This window comes from Ambystoma mexicanum, chromosome 7q (assembly GCF_040938575.1).
Source record: "Ambystoma mexicanum isolate Mex_15411 chromosome 7q, UKY_AmexF1_1, whole genome shotgun sequence".
NCBI lineage: Eukaryota > Metazoa > Chordata > Amphibia > Caudata > Ambystomatidae > Ambystoma > Ambystoma mexicanum.
The window spans coordinates 720,779,307-720,801,461 of record NC_090941.1 but is presented as its reverse complement, the minus strand read 5'-3'; the positions used below and the strand labels follow the sequence as shown (position 1 = coordinate 720,801,461).

At 47.0% G+C, this 22,155-nt stretch overlaps 1 protein-coding gene across 3 annotated transcripts in view; it reads left to right on the top strand.

Annotated features, from left to right (window-relative positions):
• Nucleotides 1–510: 510 nt before the first annotated feature.
• Nucleotides 511–22,155, top strand: part of MPHOSPH8 (M-phase phosphoprotein 8) — a 620,343-nt gene continuing 598,698 nt past the window's right edge. For all 3 annotated transcript variants that reach the window (XM_069639105.1, XM_069639103.1, XM_069639104.1), the window contains exon 1: nt 511–932. In XM_069639105.1, the coding sequence (XP_069495206.1) occupies nt 678–932 (255 nt within the window). In that variant the 5' untranslated portion in view covers nt 511–677. The remainder of the gene's footprint in view (nt 933–22,155) is intronic.

Here is a 22,155-nt window from a genome sequence, read left to right as displayed (position 1 = left end):
GGTAAGTAACCGGGTCATGTAATCAAACTCATGATCATGTGGTTCTTCAACAACTGGTGTTTAAAATACCATATGTTTTTACCATACTACCGTCCGATTTCTAATGAGACTCTCTTTGACTGGAGAGGCTTCGTGTCTTGTTTTATTTCTGATGCATAAGGGAGCCTGATGATGCAGTGGCACAGTCCTGTCTACTCGGCTAGGCAGAAATGCTGCGTAGTGAATAACACCTATCAATGCACGGTGAAAACTATATATATATATATTTTTTAAACACAGTGAATTGAAATGCGTTCAGATGTTTAGAACATGTTTGCAGGCTGAAAAAGATGTTTGACTAGCCCCCATCCCTCTGATACTTATGATTGTCACCACAAAAAGAACACATTAGCAGTCTAGTGGAATAGAAGAAAGTGCCCTGGTTTTTACGAGTCCACTTTCTATGCCCACTAACACCAACCCATTCCTTACAGGAAACATTACATGAAAGATGGCGCCTGTGTACACATTATGTGAGTGCCCAACCCCCTGTACGCTGTTAGGCGATTGGACAGTGTGATCTGCCAATCTTCTCTCTCAAAACGTACTAACCTTTCCTCACGTGGTAGCGTTGCCTAGTTTTCTTCCGCCATGTGATTGGTTGAAGGGATTTCCATCGGTAATCAAACTGTTCAAGGATGGCGGCGGCTCGAGATGGAGATGGGGCAGGTGCTACTGTGGAGCCAGTGGAAGAAACAGCTGTGGTGCTAGTTGTACCTGAAGGCGAGGAGAAAGCAGGCAAGGAGCCGGCACCCAAAGAAAATGAGGCGCCAGCCAAATCCGAGTCCATTGAGGCCGAGGGGGAGGAAGACGGTGACAGCGATGATGATGATGATGATGAAGAGGAGGATGTGTATGAGGTGGAGCAGATCATCGATTACAAGACTGAGGATGTGAGTGTTATATTGGAGTTCGCTATATTTGCCAATTGACAGTCTGCTGGGTGAGGACACGGTTGTTTGTACAAGACCATGATGATTTATGTACAGCCTGGTCGTTATAGTGGCCAGACTAGGGCGTGTGGAGCCAGTGTTACTGGGGGGGATACTAAAGTTGCAGAGCTTAGTGGGATGAAGGTGTGTGGGTGATTCAACGAGTACAAGAGGGCGATGGCCTGCCTTGGTTTCAGTGATCTGCCCCGTTACTTATCTCTAATCTTAATTACTACTAGTCCTGCTCGTCTAGTACTTGCAAGCTCAAGACTTAAAGGCTCTTAAAAGTGGGGGACAGTATTGTAACTTTGCTGAAAATGTTGGGGGGGGGGGGGGGTAAAGATATGTAAATCAAAGGGGCCCATGCCAAATGAGTGGTGCTTGTCCCCCACCCCCATAAAATTACGCCCATGTGGGGTGGGTTGGGTGGGGGTTGTTTGGTGACTCAGTAACATAAGCGATGGGATATAACGCCACCAGAAACTTGCATCTCAAGTAGAAATTTACTAATTTTATTCAATTGGCTTTCCGTAACCATAAAAACTGGACAGGGCAAATGGGCATTTGACTTTCATAACATCAACGAACACAAAAAACCAACAGAGGATACTTTTTACTAATAGGTGTGTGCACTTTTTAAATCCCAAGAATGAATGCCAATGTTCTCCCTGGAGGTTGCAGTCCCAGACCCGAAATGTGACATTTCACCTTTTTAGCTGTTTATTTTTCACCAGGTTATATGGTGTAGTGCCTGACCTGTGAACCTGGCCATCGTGGTATGAATTGTAATTGATTATTTGTAAAGCGCTTATACATACGTTTTTAGTGCTTCATGACAGGAAGGGAACAAGGGGATATCGGCCATCCTTATGCCTTGAAGGTGCTGAAGATCTAACAGCAATAACTAGCATGGGGGTGGGGGGAACAAGACAAAAAGGTTGGTCGACCTGTGGGAGCGGAGCCAGCCAGGGAGGTAAGAGGAGTACATTACAGACAAACACACTTAGCCAAGTGCAGCAAGTTCATATAAGTGCGAGGGTGGGGACAAAGGCTGGCTGCCACTCTCATGGAACGTATTCCAAGTGCAGTACTGCAAGGCTGAGTAAGGCCAGGAGTTAGACCTGGAGGTAAGTGCTGGACTGGCGGTGGTTATGGGGGGGCACTCTGAGGCACTAGAGGTGCACCAGGCGACCAGTCAGCTGACTGAGCAGGTTGGGGATGAGAACAAAGCAGGGAAGCATTAAAGGGGAGGAAGGAAGTTAGCAAGGGATAGGGAGAGAGGAAGAGAAGTAGAGTCTTGAGGATTTTTCTTGAACCTGAGGTCAGGCTCAAGACAGAGAGGCAGCTAGGCTTTTCCGGGGGAGGCACCTGCAGAGGGTAAGGGTCTACTCCCAAATCTTGGTTTGGAGGAGGCCGAGCGGACGCCCTGGAAGGAGAGTTATTTAGGAAGAGAGCATTGTAGATGGTAGCGGCCCAGGCCTCAGAAAACCTTGTGGACTATGCCAAGGGACTTGAACTTGATCCTCGCAGCCACAGAGTGCCAGTGGAGGGGATTTCAGTGCTATAGAGATGCAGGATAGGTCTTGCGGTTCTGTTGTGGAGGTAGGAAGATTGAGAGAGAGACTGTTGCAGTAGTGCAGTCTGGAGAGAACCAGGATTCTAGCGATGGTGAGCCTCGGGGGGGAGAGGTGAGAAAAGGTAGAATACCCCTGAGGAGGTGAAGCTGGTAGTGGGACTTTTGGACATGTCGAGATGTGGGAAGAGAAGGAGAGAGTAGAGTCGAAGATGACCTCCAGGTTTTTTGCCTCACTAGTGGGTGAGTGTGGTCGTCGGAGTGAAAGTGGGAAAAACGGGAGCAGGGGTCCCATTGAGGACGAGCTCTATCTTACTGGCATTAAGGCAGAGATCATTAGCTGCACACCAGGACTGAATTGCACATAGTCGGGGATGAGCGAGGAAGAGGCTGAGGGTAGCCTGAAAGAGAGCTGTGTCATCTGCATAACACTGAAAGTTGGAGGTGAAGGCAGAGATAATGTGGGCCAAATGAGCCATGTAGACATTGGAAAAACTAGGGGTATAGGTTAGATCCCTAGGAGACAACACAAGTAGAGAGTGATAGTGGAGAGAACAGAACTGAGTTCTACCTGGGAAGGATGGTCAGAAAGAAAGGATGATAGCGACGCCAGGGCTTGATCATTTATTCCCAGGGTCTCATGGCGTCGGGAGATCAAAATGTTGTTCACTGTATCGAAAGCAGAGGAGAGGTCAAAAAGAATGAGGACCGAGCAAGAGTTAAAGTCAAGGTTCGAGAACAGGTGTTCAGAAGAGCAGTTTCTGTGCCTCTGGATGCTCTAAAGCCAGACCGATGGTCATGGAGGCAACCAACAGATTCAGTGTGGAGGGTAAGCTGAGAGATGGCCCACTTCTGCTGGAGTTTGCCCAGGAAAGGAGTGATTGGGATCGGGCGGTAGTTAGCTGGAATAGTAGGGTCGGCAAAGGGTTTTTGAGCAGAGGGTGCACAAGAGTGCACGAGAGAAGTGGGGAAATTCCAGTGGCAAAGGAGAGGTTGCAGAGGTCTGCCAAGGCTGCAGCTAGTGAGTCAATGTTGTCCTTAATGGTTTAGGAGGGGCAAGGGTCCACCTGTTTGGAAGAAGCTTTCATAGACCAGACTTGTCTGGAGACCTCCTCGGGTGTGACAAGGTAGAGGGAGGAGAGAAGGGGAGTGATGGGGTTGGCTGAGGAGGGCCCATGAGATGATTGTGCATGAGTGGGTGCGTCGGAGAGAGATAAGAGGATGTCCTGTGTTTTGGCAGTGAAGTGTGCAGCCAGAGCCGAGCAAAGGGCCTTGGTGGGTGCGGTAGAGGAAGAGGCTGCAGTGGAATTGGCCAGTTCCTTACAGACTTAAAAAAAGTTTGGCTGCGTTGTTTGGAGCTGCGGAGATGCAGGCTTGAAAATTGACTCTTTTCTTCGACCGGATGCAGAGTCTATATTGTCTTTGCAGAAGAGGTCAGGCCAGTAATGGATTCTCAGTTCCTGCTTAAATTCATAATTTCGAAAAAGACAGTGTCTTGTCTTACACAAAGCCTTTAAAATACCCTGAGGTGGCGGCATCCGCCATCTGTAAAAAAGGGAGAGGGTGCCGCCCACCCACGTGTAACCTCAACTGGAGCCCTGAAAAAGGTAATGTGTGAAAAGGTTACATGTTTGTATTTCAATGTTTGACAAATGCAAGCTTAATGTATGATGTGAAGAAAATGACATTCTACCAAAAATAAATGAAGCCCCTGTTTCCCGGCCCTGATCCGTGCAAGGGTCTACTCTTCAGTTCCCTGGAGCAGAGACAGTTCACCTGGATACCGCCTCCCCCACTGCTCAGCCCGCTGGGTAGGGAGTAGCGCTGCACCTGCTAAATAAAATAACTTGTTACAGGATATGGGTTACACCCGGAGTTCTTTGATGACTAATGGACATAAACAGCAGAGTCCATTTATTTAATAGAGATCCCAAAGGGGACCCCTCTTTTTATGAAACACCTACAAATCTTAAACTTTTCCCTAGGATTCCCCTGGCTAGAGTTCCACCTAAGCGGGGACCAGATATGTCCGTTCACCCTTCCTTGGAGGGGTCTCGGGTAACCTTATGATGAGCTTGCCGCAACTAACCACCCACAAGGAGTACGAGGTCAGAGCATGGCCTCTGGGGGTGGGGGCTCCCATTGGCACGGTACCCTCGGGCAGGCCACCAACCTATTCCACTGCCTCACGCCAGGGTACCTCCTCCCTTCCCCCTTTTTAAACTAATGGACATCTATATAATTTCCTAGTCCTACTTAAGTTACCCCACTTAACATTCCCCCTAATTACCAAACTCCCCCCTACTTGCCATTTACCCTGCAAGTGTGGCCACATTCTGCCTGTGTCTCATAAATTGTCCTGGCTGGCACCCTGCACGCATGGGGCTCTGCCCGACATCACTACCTCGCTCCAACTGTATATTTCATATTCTTTCTTTTCAACACCTCTTCGTCTGGGGCCCCCAGCCCCCGGTGTCACTGCTGTGGCCTGGCGCCATTTCAGATTAAGGTGCCATACCCATTTCTATTGGGGATGCCACCACGCTCCCTGCTGCAGCCCACTGCCTCCTAGCCTGCCCCCTCAGCAATGCACTGCAGAACTCAGGGGTTGGGCCGCGTCTTCACCCAGGCTGCTCTGCTGGGCAGCCTGGAGCTTCCTTCACTCGGGCCACTAAATTGAGTGACCTGGGACTTGCACCTTCACCGGGCTTCCACTCCGCGTCTGATTTACCTCACAGGCTGCTCCTGGCATATGCAGTCTGGAAGGATTTAATTGATGACAGGCCCACCTCTCTGGCCACGAGTTTTACAGATATGAAACTGACTTGCCCTCTATTTCCACAATAAGTGTTTTCACAATCGCGATTGAATTATGTAATGGACCCAGCCCTCCAAAAAAGGTGCGTCAGGCCTTTTTACGCACAGAAATCTTGTCAATGTGGCCCTTTCTAGTCTTCCTTGTGTACCACTTACACAGGCTACTTATGGCAGCACCCCAATAAATCATGGAGCTCACTGGTGACACCCTGGCTAGCGGCAGCTTGTAAATCGACTATTTACTTTAGTAATCGACACAGTTCCTTGAAAGAAGCAACTGGGATGAGTCCTGGTCTCTAATGCTCTCCTCTGTTAATGATTCTATCAAGATAATACTTTCTGAGTAATATAAAAGGGATTTTGTTCAACTGCCTGCATTTTGGGCTTAAATCTCCTTCTTACTTGACTTTAGTATATGCAGTACATACTGGTCAATTTTTACCACTGTTCTGCGCTGCGCGCGCCTCCACACGCCCCCCAAGCACCGTTGCACCAATTTGGCGACTACTGTATTTGGGGGCCCTCCCGGGAAATTCATAAGTCTGCTCCCCTGGTGCTGGGTGTTGGAGCTGCTCTCTAACATCCAGCTCCCGCCGTAATAACGCAGCATGCGGCGCATAGAAGAGGCCTCTTCTACGAGCAGCAGGCTGCGTTATTATGGTGGGTGCTGGGTGTGAGCAAGTGGCTGAGAATAATATTTCTCCCACCCGGACAGGCAGGAGAAATATTATCATCCGACACTTGCACCCACGACATTTGCATGAAAAGCAGGGCCCGGCTCCCCCACACAAACCTCCCCTAGCAAGTCCTTTGTCCTCCTTACCTCAAAGTTAAGCCACAGTGTGAGAGGGGGGCTGAGAACCTCCTCTCACCACGTGATGACGCCGGTTTAGTGTTATTAAAGCATCCTGAATCATGAACATCCTTTTTTACTTAGGACACAGGTAGTGGTGTGTAAAATGAAAATGGTCTTAAACAAGGGCTGCATTACTGCTTAATTGGCTTTAATAGAGGCAGCGCAGTTGCAGCATCATGGGCATTTCATACTTCATCACAGCACACCAATTGCACTGGCATGTGGTCTGAACTTTAACTCCCTTTCTGACCACCCACCGCAAGCGGGTATAATGGATACAGGTAGAAGCTGTGCTGTGCTGTATATATTTTCAGTGGCACAGATTTTACCTGTACCTCCTCAACAGGACTGCTATATATATTCAGGCAAAGTAGCCTAATTTATCAACGGAGCTGCTATACGGTATGCATGTCATAGCACAATGCAAATATTCACAGCAGGGCTGATTGCATCATGCCCACATTCCTTAGCAGGACTGCTATTTTTTGGGAGAGTACCTGAATTTCTTAACAGAGCTACTGTTAAGAAAGCACTGGCATGTGTTGGCAGTTTCTGCTATGTGCTAATGTACAGAGCAAGAGCAGTGTCTCAGCTCTCCCCACCAACCTCCGACAGTGTGAGAAGATGGCGCTGCTGTCATATACTTCAATCCCTTCTACTCAGTCTTGTGCCTTTCAAAACTTCTGCTTCTCCCATGTCTGATTACTGAGTCCCACTGCCAAAAATCTAGCACATTTCAAAGCCTCATTATGAATCTCTTGACTAATGTAGGATAGTCCAAACAGGCTTAGAGCTTTTGCAAAGCCCTTAATGTCATGCAAGCCTCACATGAAACTGCCAGTGCCCTAACCTTATGTGCCTTTCAGTGTCAACAGCCTGTTGGGAAAGGCAGCTCAGTGGGTCAATAACCCTGCTGCAGAGATTATTGTGTAACGTGTTAGTTCAAATCCTGTTAATAGGTGAGTTTAATGAGTCGAGTCTGCAAACGAGATATGCATTTAAGATACAGGTAACATTCAATTGCAACACAGTTCGACTTGTTGTAAACAAAGACATTTACAATGCTTTATTATAGCTTTATAGACCTGAAATGAGAGCCGTACCGGGCGTTATGGGAACCTGAAGACCGGGCCTTTAACGAGGTATGAGGGACCATAATGTTTGGTACAGCCCGAGCTGTAGGTCTATAAAGCTATTAGAACACCCTCACTGTTTAAAGTTGAATAAATTAGAAATGTTTAATTGAGGTACACAAAATTGCAAAATGGTAAATGTTGCAGACATTTTTTTTTTTACCTCAATTAAACATATATTTTTTTTTTTTATAATGTGGTGGAAGGTGCTAGGGTGGGAGGAGTATGCAACTAAAGTGAAATCAGGTGTGTGTATGCCTGCCCCCTCTTTTAATTAAGTTTAATTCAGGTGTGCTCCCCCTCCACCCCACTACACAAATGTAAGGTTCCAATTACTCTACACAAACATGCAGTTACTATACATTTGTAAGCTGCCTCTGCACATACGTTATTATTATATTATGCATTCAATAAACAGGCAATTCACTTACCTTTCTGTGCCTTTCTTTTATATTGTCATTTCCATGCTCCATTAAACGTTCCGAGGTGTGTGTACAAAATTCCTTTTAATTTTCTTGTCAAACACAAAGCTTTCCACATGTTAAACGCTACACAGTGCTGCTCATGTCTGCTTCTTTTTCACTATTCCAAAGGCTTTACTATCTAAACTACAACCGAAAGCGTTGCCTTTGCTTTCGTTTTCTTGTTCCCTTTCCATTGCCGGACACGTTTTGTTTTGCAAAGTGCATTTCGGAATGGAAAGTTCAACTCTTTCCGTTCCGAAATGAGACAGCCTACCAATGCGTCCACTTCTGCAGGCTTCCCCGCCCGCCGACAGCCTTGAGTACTCAGGTAAATTAATGTAACCTGATTTACGGGCTGTAATCAATCTGCGGGCTATACCAGTGCAAATAGCCCGCAGATTGACCAATCAGCTTCCTGGAAACACCACTAGGGTGTTCTAATATTGGATTCGCCCCGTCTGGAAATAATAATCACGGTTATATCAGATATTACAGACTCCAACACAGAGGTTCACACAAGCTTGCCTTGCGGCACATTTATTCACACTTGAGTGGGGACAGCCAAACCACAATGACAGAGCCATCGTAGCCTACTGACTGACAAATTCAATACAGAATGTTCAAGGTTATGTAGGCAAATATCAGACATTATCTCAGACTTCAGAAATTACGTGCCTTGTGGCCCTAGGCATCTCGTGATTGATTAATCATCTCTCCGTCAACTCTGCAAAATGATCCTACATGCCAGGGCAATATATATTTTTCATGGTGCATTCGCGTCAGCAGACATCATGAGCTCATGTCGGAGAATTTAAAAGAAAAACAGTGCAAATGTGGTTCTCTGTATAAAGTTCAACGGTGAAACCACGAGCTTCTTTTCTTTACAAAAGGGTTGCGAGCCCCTTTAATACATTAGCTTCTGCAGTTTACTGTAATTCTCGGTCAAAGTCAGAAGAATTTTGCCACATCTGGGGTGATCTAATGTACTTATCTAAACACGTATGAATTCTGTATAAAGGTCAAGCCATGAACGTCCCTCGTTTAGTTAAAGCAAGCAGCCTATTGTGCATTGTGTGCGGAATATGTATTTTGCAGTGAGGCCTAAAACATTCAACTATCATAAATGGCCTCTAGTCGTTTACATTATAATAGCAGGTTTCGTTGCAAGTTACATTGGTATGGCAGGTTATATATTGTATAGTTTGGGTTACATTGTATGAACTGATGGGCAGATAAAATCGATTTTCCATAAAAGGACTACTAAATCTTCAGTGATTCAGAACACACACATTTCATCCGGGATGCTCTACTTGTAATGGCTCATAACACACAACTTCTCCGGGCTGCTATATTTGTGATTGCTCAGAATACAACTCTTCAGGACCGATATAAATGTAATCGCTCAGAGCACACAAATCATCAGGGCTGCTATACCTGTGATGGCTCAGAACAGACCCATCTCATTTGGGCTGCTATACTTGTAATGGCTCGTAACACACAGCTCATATGGGCTCTTATACTTGTATTGGCATACAGTGTTGGTAAAGAATCTGCATTCAAGCAAGTGCTGTATCTGGTTAGACAAACCTCTAACTCTATAATTCCCAGCCTAATGGCCAAAAGAAGGGTTGCACACATCTAAAAAGGAGCACCCAATGGTAAAGCTGCACTAGATTTTTAAATAGAAAAGACATTTTTAGTTTTTGGGATATTACAAAGGTAGGGCGGGCCAAGAGACAGCGAACATACTTGCAGTCCAACACAGGATTCGAGCAACAGGAAAAGAGGGCAATGAGCTACATGATAGGGCAACAAAGAAAGTGAGAGGGGAAACAGAATTAATAATAGGACAAACACACAATATGAGTGAGGGATAAAGCTCATTGCCCTCTTTTCCTGTTGCTCGAATCCTGTGTTGGACTGCAAGTATGTTCGCTGTCCCTTGGCCCGCCCTACCTTTGTAATATCTCAAAAACTAAAAATGTCTTTTCTATTTAAAAATCTAGTGCAGCTTTACCATTGGGTGCTCCTTTTTAGATGTGTGCAACCCTTCTTTTGGCCATTAGGCTGGGAATTAGTAGTGATGGCATCAATTACCATTACAATTCCAGCAAATGCATACAATATCACAACGTCTTTACTTTGGTACTAAATTATTCAACATGCACTTTAAATGTTCAAATCCAAGGTGTGTGACTATAAGACTTTGCGCTTGTTTACTCCACAGGTGCATGCAGTTTAATCAATAGCAGTAATACAGATCAATGCCTCTGTATCTAGCCCAGTTTTTAGTGGGGACTAGTATCTGGTTCTCGGCAGGTCCATTCCCCTAAGTATCCCATCATGGTGGGCGTAAGTGAGGAGTATTCCTTGGTACATTCAGCATTTGTCCCCAATCCATTCCCCCGCATCTGTTGCGGTCTGATTTGTGAGTAACTCCATCTCTGCCATCCCCCAGCGATGTGCATCTTTCAACCATAACTTGAGTCGATTGGGGAGGTGGGGGGGGCCCAGGTTTTTCCATGAGATCGCAATCCTGCGTTTAGCTTATATGAGCAGGAAAGCCACTATTTTCCTTTTGGTCTTAGTTCTCTTTCCACTGGGTAGTATCCCCCACAAACATGTTTCAGGTGTGCAAGTGTATTCGCTATGGGACCAGGAGTTGGTTTTGCTCATTACTTCCTCCCAAAATATTCTGATTTTAGGGCAATCCCAAATCATATGCCAAAAGCCAGCTGAGGCCTCCTTACATCTAGGGCAGGTATGTGTGTGTTGTGGGTTAATGATGTGGAGTCTGGATGGTGTCTTATATATTTATATGTACTCTATGGATGAAAATGTAATGTATGAGCCTGAACCTGGCATTTCTAGCCACCTTGCGAGTTTGTTCCCATCTCTTTGCCCACTGTCCTTCGGGTATCTCTTCCAACATCACATTCCCATTTGTCCTTAACGGCTAATTCCGGGTTTTGTTCCTCCATCTGCAGATACAGGCGAGAGATTAGTCCTCTGCTGTGTTTAGCATTTAGCATCTGGTGCATAAGGGAGCTATGTTCTGGCTCTCATGAAGTCTCCCCTCCCACAGGGTAGCTATTCTTTTCACGATTCGGGCGTAACTGAAGAAGGCCCCTTTGGCATATTTTACCATTGGTGCCATTCTTGGAATGGCAGCAGTTTCCCTTCTTCATAGAGATCCCCCCAGTTTTGTGCACCCTTTACGCCGTAATCGGACCAATTTAAGTTAGTCCATATTCCCCTTAGTACAGGGTCAAAGCTCAATGGTAAGTCTGGGTTATACGGGTGGGGTTTCTGTAATTCCCTGATGTTTCCAAATTTGTCTTGGTACTGTGTAAATCTCACTCTTTCCCATACCTGCGATCGTGTCCCACAATAGTTGGATCCCTTTCCTATGTGGTGGGAAATTCCCTAACAGACGTTTCAAGTCCCCGTCCGGTGCGTCTACCGAGTTGGAAACTGCTTGTAGCTAGGCTGCTGCATAATAGACCTCCAAATCTGGCAAGGTAAGTCCCCCTTCTATGTATGACCTCCGCAGAGTGGTTAATGCCACATTCTTCTGTGCAAACCCCAGAGTAGTTCCCCATGTTGGTATCCAGCATTTGAAAGAATATTTTCTTGTTCTTATGCGGGATATTAATAAAATAATAAAGCAACCTGGGTAGAAAAACCATTTTGCGCAGGGCTATCCTCCCCATCGGAGAGAGCGGCAGAGGAGTCCCCTATGTTGGACAGTGCCCTCCCAGTGTTAAAACCCAAAGGTCTCCACCAATTCGTGGAAAATTGTGATTCCCAAGTAGCGGAAGGACTACATTTCCCATTGAATTTCCCCATTGCGTGAGTGAATCTACAGGCTGTGTGTGCAGTGATCCTAGCGGGAACACCAGGGATTTTTCCTTATTCACACTGTAGCCCGATAACCTCCTAAAGTTGGCTAGTATATTACTGGGACATTCACCCTGGGATTGCTCACATATACTAAAGCATTATCTGCGTATACTGATATATATTGTGTTTATATCTCCGATTATGATCCCGGTCTCCTGTATATAGTGTCTAAAGTATCCTGCCAGAGGTTCTAGTGCAAACAGTATTGGTGATGGCAGGCATCCTTGACGGGTGCCCCTTTCTAGTGTCCATTTCCCAGATCTCCAATCGCCAGTTTTAACCATTGCCTAAGGATATGTGTACAGTAACTGAATCCACTGCAGTATTTGGGTCCCATCACTATCCCTCTTAAGACTTTAAATTGCCACTTCCACTCCACGGAGTCAAAGGCCTTCGCGGCGTCTAAAGCCACCAAGGCCGTTTCCTCCTCCAAATGTCGGACATGTTCCATTATAAAATGTAGCCACCTGATGTTCATGGAGATATTCCGGCCCCCTATAAAGCCACATTGGTGCAGGTGTACAATATTGAGGACGCTTCACTCCAGTCTCAGTGCTATTACCTTCCCTAATATTTTCTTATCAACGTTCAGAAGCGATATGGGTCTGTATGATCCACAGTGGCTACGGTCCTTTCAGGGTTTCAGGATAACTGTGATCAGTGCCTTTCTCATCAACTCGGGAAGAATACCCTGAGTGAAGGCCTCCTTGTAGACCTTCTTTAATACTGGGAGCAATATGTCAGCACAATTCCAAAATAGTATTCAACCGGGGGGCGTCTCTACCCGGAGATGTACCTTTCTGCATTGTCTTTAATGCCGACTCGATTTCCTCAACCTCTATGGGCATATCTAGCATCTCCCTCTGGGGTTCTGTCAGTCTAGGCATGTGTGCTATTTCTAAAAGGTCTGAGGTCTCCTCTTCGAGTATGTTCCCTCGCTCGACTACACTGACATATAATATTCTTGGAAAACCCTGTAAGATCTGTTGTGTGGCTACTCTGGATCCCTTACTACCATACATTTGCGCGATTGCTCCTCTCGGGTGTTCTTTTCGGATCAGCCACGGTAGTAGCCGACCTACTTTGTCGCCTTCGCCATGTATTCTTTTGGTGTAACGGTTCCTGTCGAATTTAGACGGGGCTTCTTGGTGTGAGTTTTGAGTTGTAATGGCGTTTGCCAGATCATGACCCACCTCCTTTCCCATCCCCAAGTCGATCTCTAGAGCCCTAATTATTCTCTCTGAATCTTTTAGTTTTTGAGATAGTGTTTTCCTAATTCCCACCATCTTAGATATGCATGGCCCTCTTACTGTTACCTTAAGGGTTTCCCATACGACATTCACTTTGTCTACTGAGCTCACATTATTCCCCAGGAAAGAGACAATCTCTTCCTTCAGAGTTGTTGAATGCCCTATCCTTTAGCAGTTCTACCCCCAGCTTCCAAGTCGGTATCACTGGGCAAATTCGCCCTAACTGTAATGACGTAACCAGAGGGGGGCATGGTCGGAGAGCACCATCCCTAGATATTCCGTCTGGGAAAATCTGTGCACGTAAATAAGTAATCCAGGCGAGAGCGTGTCCGTGCACTAGTGAGTAGTATGAATATTCCCGATCATCTCGTCTGATGCTTTCCCCTCCACAATTCCTGCAGGTCTAATTTCTATTGAGGGAGCGTGTTGATCGGGGGTGTTGGTAGGCCCCTGTTAATGTCTGGACTAAAACAGTTAAACCCCCCTGCCAGATGAGAATATCCACCCTGTCACCGCCCATTAATTCTCCCACCTTTTGGAAGTAGTCCTCACTGTCTGTATTGGGTGCATATGAATTTACTATGCAAAACGATGTCCTTCTAAGTTATCCTGTATCATGAATGTGCGTCCTTCATTGCCCCCCTTGGTAGCTTCCTGCTGCAGTGGAATCTTAGCATCTACCCAGATCAACACCCCTCTGGAATATGAGGAGTATGACGTTCCCACTAAAATGCCTCCCCAGTTCCTTTGCAAATCTATGATCAGTTTTGATCAAGTGCGTCACCTGTAATCGTGTCTGCGTAAGAACTGCAGGACCCGGGAACGCTTGGATCTCTTGCTCAGGCCACGTGTGTTCCAGGTTCCTCTCCATCGACTAAACTACTGTAGTATACCATTCCTCTGAGGCCTACCCCCTGTTGGGGAAACCACAATTGCCCTTTGTGTGGACTAAGGCATAAATTGATTAGCCGATTTTGCTAATAAAAATGTTTTTGATTAGCAAATGAACTAATTTGATTAGCAATTTTGTACTAATATTGAATGCCACCAGAATTAGTTGTACCCCCAAGATATAGAATTAGCAAGTGCAGAAATTATTTATATGTACCTCTGAAGAATAACATCAGTGCAATGTCTGTAAAATGTAAAGGTTCGCCGCATGCATGGCCAAACAAAGCTCTAAAAACGTTTTTCAGTTCAATGATGTGTGGCTGGGTTATGCAGTCAGTGTTGCAGCACAGTTTTTGTGTGGGGCTGAGCGCAAGCAAGTGGCTGGTATTGATTTCTCCCACCGAAACGGGCAGGAGAAAATGAATTCCCAGCACGGCCACCTGCACCAATAACACATCCTGCTTGCAGAAGGCCTTTGAATTACATTAAAAAGATATTTTTAGAATAAAAAGTTGGGCTAGGCTTTGCTTACCTCTGCCTAATCTTCCTCTACACTGCAGACCAATTCCTACAAAATGGGCAAAAAGCAACTCATTACCTATCCACAATGCACACTCACTCTGCGGGTTGAGGGGGCTCGAGAATCGATAGCCGAACAAATGCCAGTGCAGCCACTTGCCAACACCCAGCCCAGCAATCTGGGAAAGCGTTGGGGCCTTTCACCTTTATGCAAATTAGATTTGCATGTATTTTGCCCCAGAGCGCCTGTACAGAGCTCCAAGTTTCCTGCGTAAAAATGGAGAATCATTGTCTCAATCTGTAATGAATCAGAATTTTATTTGTTTTTGTTATGTTAAAATGCCATCTTCCACTAATGCCAGCTACCAAAAAGTAATTGGGGCTGGGGTGGGCGATTTAGGGGCGCAAAAAATAACGGTTCAAAAGACTAGATATGTAGGCTTGGCCGCAAAAGGGGAGGGTACATCGAGATCAGGACCTTTTGCCATGCGCTTCTGAACAGAGGCATCAGGCTGCGAGATGGCAGACAAGATAAGTGCAGTTGGATTCTGGTAAACATTTTAAAAACTCTGAAAGACTTTTATTGCAGGCTGTGCGTGAGAGAACAAGGGTGTGTGGGGTGAGTGAGAATGAACACTAAGAAACCTGGAACAGGGAGCAAGGGAGAGTGGGGGCTATATGCAAGATTAGAGCGCAGTTGTGAGTGAGAACTCGGATGCAAGTACTGTGGGTGACTGCGATTGAGAGCTATCGTGCAAGAACGCATGAAAACTATTTTTTTTTTTTTAAAAACTTTTATTTTTGAACGGCAGAAGTACACAAGGCACACACAAGGCAATAGGTGCATAGCAGTTACATCATGGAGCAGCATATCATAAAGGATACAGCAATCACAACATGGACAGCCGGGCGGTATCTGAGAGGGAGCATACCAATCCAAAAACAAAGGAACAAAGTGGGGGCTCACCCAGTGGGATCAGAGCCCGACGGGGCAGGAGACAGACCAGATTCGGGGGTGGCCTCGCCCCGGATACTGAGGTAAGTGTTGAATTCAGCCCAAATGTTCCTGGGGCGAGACTGGGCGGGGAGCATAGACAAGTATTCTTCCTCGCAATTGCGTGACCAGGTGAGTAAGCGCAGCCATTTCTGAAAGGCCGGGGGAGCGGGGCTTTTCCAGCTCTGGAGTATACACTTTTTGGCAATCAGACAGCCTATGTTTAGGAACTTAGCTAGGCGTCTGGTTCCGTCGGTTTTCCAGACCCCGAACAGAATCGACAAGGGGTCCGGATCAACCACAGTTTCAGCTATGTCAGAGAGTGTTTTCAAGATGCATTCCCAGAACCCAGATAGCTCCCTACAAAACAGAAACATGTGCAGGTGATCAGCCCCCTCAGATCCACAGCGAGGGCACCCGGCCGCAGCGGCTCGGGCGAATGCCGAGGTCCTGAGTGGAGTATAGTAGAGCCTATTGAGGAGTTTGTACTGTATGGCTCGGTAGCGGAAATTGAAGGAGACTTTTTTGGTGTGTAAGCACATTGCGCCCCAGTCGCCATCAGACAACTCCAGGCCCAGCTCATTCGCCCAGCCGTCGCGCGCCCTAAGTGCTGGAGTTGTGATAGACTCCTGAAGGATCCTATATAGTGAAGAGACGACACTGCGGGCGCCGCCTGAGTTGGCAATGTATGCGATCGCCGGGTTATGCGGGGGCTCATCGGGAAATGAGGGCCATGCAGTGCGGAACGCTGCCCGTAGCCTATAGTACTGGAGGGTCTCCAAGGCGGATCTGGTGTGGCCCTGCTTCCATGTTTGGGGGTCAATGAACTTGCCTTCTGGGTAGAAATCGGACAGTGCTTGATACCCCAGCGTTCCCCAGTGTTGGCCCAAGGCGTTATCGTGTGTGGGTTCCAGGTCAGGCAGGCGCCACACCGGGAGCCATCTGTAGTAGGGGGGGGACCCGTCCGTCGGACTTAGCAAGCGTTCCCATGCGTGGATGGTCGTGGCGACAGGGTCAATGGGTGAATCAGGTGTGTAATGGCGGTGTAATATAAGGGACATCATGTTGGTGCCGGAGGCTGCTAGTCGCTCTAACTTGACATGTGGACGCGTTGGGGAGCCCGGGTACCAGTGGGTGGCATGTTGAGCCTGGGCCGCAGTCCAGTAAAGTAGCAGATTTGGAGCGGTGAACCCCCCTTGTTTATAGGGGAGCGCCATGTCAGACCACTTCTTACGCACTGCACCGGAGTGCCATAGGAACTGAGCGCATAGTGTATGCAATTTAGTGAAGTAGGCCTTCCCAGGCCACACGGGAACGTTGCTAAAAGTGTAAAGAAGCTTGGGGAGCAGGATCATTTTAATTAGGGAGAGACGACCAGCCATGGATAGTGGGAGCGATCGCCATCTTAACATCTTGGCCTCGGCAGTTTGCGACGCGGTGGAGTAATTGTCGGCTATCAGAGTAGATTTAGTCAAGGATATCTGCACCCCCAGGTATCTGACACTGTCCGGGGACCAGCGAAGGGGGTACTCAGTGGTAGGTTGTTGGGTAGATTTCGTGAGCGGGAAGATATCTGACTTTGAGTAATTGATCGTGAAGCCAGTTTTGAGTAAAAATGACAGCTAGAGAGAGTAAGAAGTAGCATTATTTGAAAACATAAGTGAGAGTAGTGTGCATGTTGAGAGGGCTAAGGTGTGAGAGCTAGGCTGCAAGAGTGAGAATTGTCATTTCTCAGCACGACTGCAACACTATACCATTGTGTTCTGTATGTCGAGTGCTTCTTCACCACCAATGTGGAATCCTGGCTCTCTCCCAGTGTCTAAATAGTAGATCTGTCTACATTCAATTGGCAACAGGCATGTCCGGAGCTGCCTGCTGTCCATAAACTGCCGCTCAGGATGTTGGGAGCCGTGATGGGGCAAGGGATAGAAGGCTCGAGCCTGTCGGATAGCAGAATCAGCAGGGTCTTAAAACCTGCTTACTTCTTCTGGAGGGGCCATGGGGCAAAATGAGCCTGATCCCACATACAGAGGGTTGCTACCCCTTTATCTCTCCTGAATGAAAGAATGAGCTCTCTGACACACGTTATCACCCCTGCATGCACCGAATGAATATGGTATGCATCTGTAGATCGAGAAAACTGGAGTGACAATTCAGAGTATTTTAACAGAAATATAATTGTCTTCCCAGATGGGAGACTGACTCCATTAATATACATGGGGTCACTGAGATGACCAAGAGTGAAACTGTACATTCAGTTGTGAGATTACTAGCAACGGCAGATACTATGCTCCAAGGAGTGAGGTGCCCACTCAATATATCACACTGTTTATAGGTGTGAGACCCATCCTGAATGCTTGCCCAAAGAGCCTTCGCCAGAGTTGCTCACTGAAGAAGTGAGCATGTGATCCGGGGTCTGCAGCCCACACACACGCAGGGGATTCCCTTGCTCCCACTTGCGAGATTTGCACCAAATTAGTGAGATTGTGCTCCAAGGTAGGAGGCACACACACAGTCTTTGCTCTGACGTTTCACACACTCGCAGGATGGGACAGCATTTCGTTCTCCCATCCTAGTTGTGTTGATCTGCCTTTTGAGGGCTACTACAACCTGGATGATTATAGAGGGGTGGAGTAGGGGCAGTGATGGCCAACTGGAATGCAACTCGAAGGCTTAAATCTCCTTCTTACTTGACTTTAGTATATGCAGTACATACTGGTCAATTTCTACCACTGTTCTGCGCGCGCCTCAACCCGCCCCCCCAAGCACCGTTGCACCAATTTCGCGACTACTGTATTTGGGGGCCCCCACCCCCGGGAAATTCATAAGTCGGCTCCCCTGGTGCTGGGTGTTGGAGCTGCTCTCTAACCTCCAACATCCGCCGTAATAACGCAGCATGTGGCTCATAGGAGGCCTCTTCTACGAGCAGCAGGCTGCGTTATTATGGTGGGTGCTGGGTGTGAGCAAGTGGCTGAGAATAATATTTCTCCCCCCCGGACGGGCAGGAGAAATATTATCATCCGACACTTGCACCCACGACATTTGCATGAAAAGCAGGGCCCGGCTCTCCCACCCAAATCTCCCCTAGCAAGTCCATCGTCCTCCTTACCTCAAAGTTAAGCCAGAGTGTGAGAGGGGTGCTGAGAACCTCCTCTCACCACGTGATGACGCCGCATCCGGGCTGGGCTGACAAAACATTGATGCATTGTTTTGAGCCCAGCCCGGGTGCTTCTGCCTTGCCTGCAGTGCACGTTGTGAACTTTTAAAAGCACAATCTTTTTATTTATTTATTTTTTCTTTTCTTCTGCTGTGGAAATCATATTGCAGTTGGTGCGACATGATTCCTAAAATAAACAGCAAAACATCATTATTATATCACAAATTGCGATGCGCTACTGCTTATTTTATGCCTTCGACTTGCCCGTGCCCACCTACCATCCGGCCTGGCCTCCCTTATGTTCAAACCACTGATCACACCCTGGTCATACCAACCGCTTATCTGCTCCCATCTGTTATTTGACTGGGTTGCCTTCATGTGTAAACCTCTAATCCTGCCTTGGTCATGCCACTAGCTTTTCATGATTAACCTGTTGCTGGACTGCTGTTACCATAAGTAAGCTTGTGCTGTTTTCTCCTCCTGTTATTCCTCCTTCCCTCTTCGATTATTATTTTTTTTAAAAAATTTTTTTGTCTTCTTCTCCAACCACCCCCCCCCTTTTTATTCTGGCTGGCTATTCACCCATATTCCTCCCGCAGGAGGTTACTCCTGCTGTTTACTGTGATGGGTCCCAATCACTGGACTTCTTGAAAAGGATACTGGGTGGACTCTTCGAACCTTCAGTCTCGTTTGTGACACAGGGGTTTGGCCTCGAGTTTGGCACTCCATCGGTTTTGTGTCTTGTTCCGCATACTCAAAGTTCCTCAGTGTCCACTGCTGTCCCTTTTTCTATAACTCTCTTTTTCCCCCTTGTCCGTCGTGATATTTCACTCCTTGTGTCGTCATTTTTTATTCTCCCTGATACTCTGAATTCCTGAGTTAGCAGTCTGTCCATACTTGGATTCTATCCAGGCCCAGGCTTCATTGGCTGTAATGAATAAGTGCGACTGATTATCTGCTAGCACCTTCAGCCTGGCCGGAAAGAACCTCATATATCGGGGCCCTGTTCTCAGAGTTTCATTTAACTGGGTCGAACAATCGCCTTTGTCTCTGCACTTCTTACGTGAAGTCCGGGAATATCAGGATTTGGGCATTTTCCATTTGTATGCTCCCCAGCTTCTGTGCCTCCTGTAGGATTGCATCCTGGTCTCTGAAGTTAAGTAGCTTGGCTATTATAGCCCGAGGAGGTGCTCCCGGGGGTGGTGGATGACCAGGTACTCTATGCGCCCTTTCTACCATAAACAACTTCGATAGGCCACGGGGGTCGTAGGTTGTCCAGTATGAATTTTTCCACAAAGATTTCCGTACTTCTATTTTTGAACTGTGAAAGGTGGCTCTGAAAATAACCCTTTTTTTTTGTGTTTTATATTTTTTGGCTTCTTTTCACAGAAGACGCAAGGGAGGGAAGGGGCACCAACCACAGGGACGAAGGGCCAGATGGAGAGAGGAAGATTTTGGGTGGGCCTTAATTAGGTAAGGGATAGTGTTTCTCATGCTACCTGACTGCAGACTCGAAAGCACTTCGAAACTGCTTCCCCCCTACATAGAGATGTGTCACAGTACATATAGAGCACTGTCAGCCTCGAAAGATAAGGGTCGACTGTGTCATGTATGGCCTGCAAGGCTTCTGCAGGGATCCTCTGCCCCACAGGAGTGTCTCTTGTGGTAGCAGGAGTGGATGATGTGATGGTGGATGTCAACCTAATCGCTCCTTCGAAAGGTACGACCTTTCGCACTGCTCCCTTGTGATTTGACCTGAGGTGGCGCTGCATGGAGGTCATTCCGTAGCTATACAGACCCGGTTTTCCACGGCCGAGTACAACCTTGCACTCGGTGCATCTAACCTTGTCCGCACAAGCCTTGGGTGTCCACCTCCCCGCCTCCCCCCAACTGTGGTAAAAAGCTTTGACACCTAAAATTCACGTTGGGAGCCGGTGAGGGGGATTTCCACTACCTCATCCTTCTCTTGATCCACCTCTGTATCAACACGCCTGTTACCCTCAGGCGTGGCCATTGCTTCCAAAGGTAGAGCTACCAAATATCCCAAATCAGCAGCAGGTGTTCTCTCCTGGACAGCCAGAAACACTATGTGGAGCTGTAGTGGGTGTGTCCCTTTGGACGGGCTGGCCGCGGACTTCGCGTCTTTCCACAGAAGGGGTTCCAAAAGTTACAATAAGTCGCTAGATCAACTAAGACCTGGTCTATGACCTCTGCAAGGGTGAAGTTTCAGCTTTAAACACTGTGGATTGGCCAAACATATTAAACTGTCCGGTGGAACGGACAGTATTCAAGGATAATTCCTATGTGCAGTGTGGTTGCGGTCACATGACGTCCCTGGACAAGACGGCTGTCCTTGGACACCTATTGTATGGGAGATGGTGCCCAGTGGTGGGGTCACCAAATTAATAAAAAATGTGAACCAACCTGGCAGACAGACTTGATGTCTGGGGCACCTCCATTTTGGTTCTGGACGGCCCAGACAGTCGTGCGGACCGCTGACTCTAAATTGGGCTTTTAACCCTTTAAGTGCCATGGGTTACCCCCAACCCCCCCCCCCCACCTCCCCCACGTGCCAAGGTATTTTTTTGATGATTTCGGTATGTCGCTATTCAGTGCCCTGTAACCTTTTTGTTACATGATATATTTTGGCCAAATATGGCTCCTCCTTTTTTTTTTTCACATGTAGGCGGTCGTAACGCCACCCAGGAATCCTAGGTTGATGTAGGGGGGGGGTGAGGAAAAAATAACCAAAAAGGGCGAACATTTCAGGTTTTTTCAAAAAATGGCAATGAAATGATGTACAAAGAATCCTGTTGTGTGTTTTTTTTTTTTTTTTTTTCTCCTTGTAAGAGCTAGGAACAAATGGTTTGCTGTGCTGAATTCCCCGATTTCCTGTCTTTCAAGAACCGGTTGAGTCGAAATGGAAAAAAAAAACATTTTGATGTGGTTATCAACCGTTTTGGGAGAGGTAGGCGATTTTAGCCAATTGGACGTGCGTGGATGGAATGGAAGAAAAGAGTAGGAAAGCCGAATTGGAGGACAGAAAGGCATACATTTCTGAAAAGTATCCAAAATTCCAAGTTTAGGAAGGGATGATTTGCGCAGGTCAGGCAACAACTAGGTAGGGGATAATTCCATAGTTTTGGGGGAAAATGACCGACAAAAAAAAGGTATGTGGTGGACATGGTTGGCTTGATACGGCAATGGCTTCTATGAATTTTGAGAAAAACAATGCTCCGTTACATTCCCCGTCTCTTGCAGTTAGGAAATCACACGTTTTCTATAGTGTTTCACAAAACGAGCAATACCACAAGGCAAAAACGGAGCCATGGTACACAAGAGTTTTATGCTTGCGGCCTGAACGGACGTACTTAGCATGTGTAAATCAGGAAAACCATAACATTTTTTTGAAAGAGCACAGGCAGACCTTTTCAAGGGTAGGTGACTTGTGCAGGTTACAAAAGTGTATGGTGTCTAAAGCAGCGACTAAATGTAGGGCACATTTGGGAAGGGCACCAGCTAATGGGTCAAAACGTTATGGAAACCACGCGAACACAACAAATGTCATACCCTCCCGCGTTCCCACACGTGTCCCGATGAAAACAGTACCTCACATGTGTGGGTGCA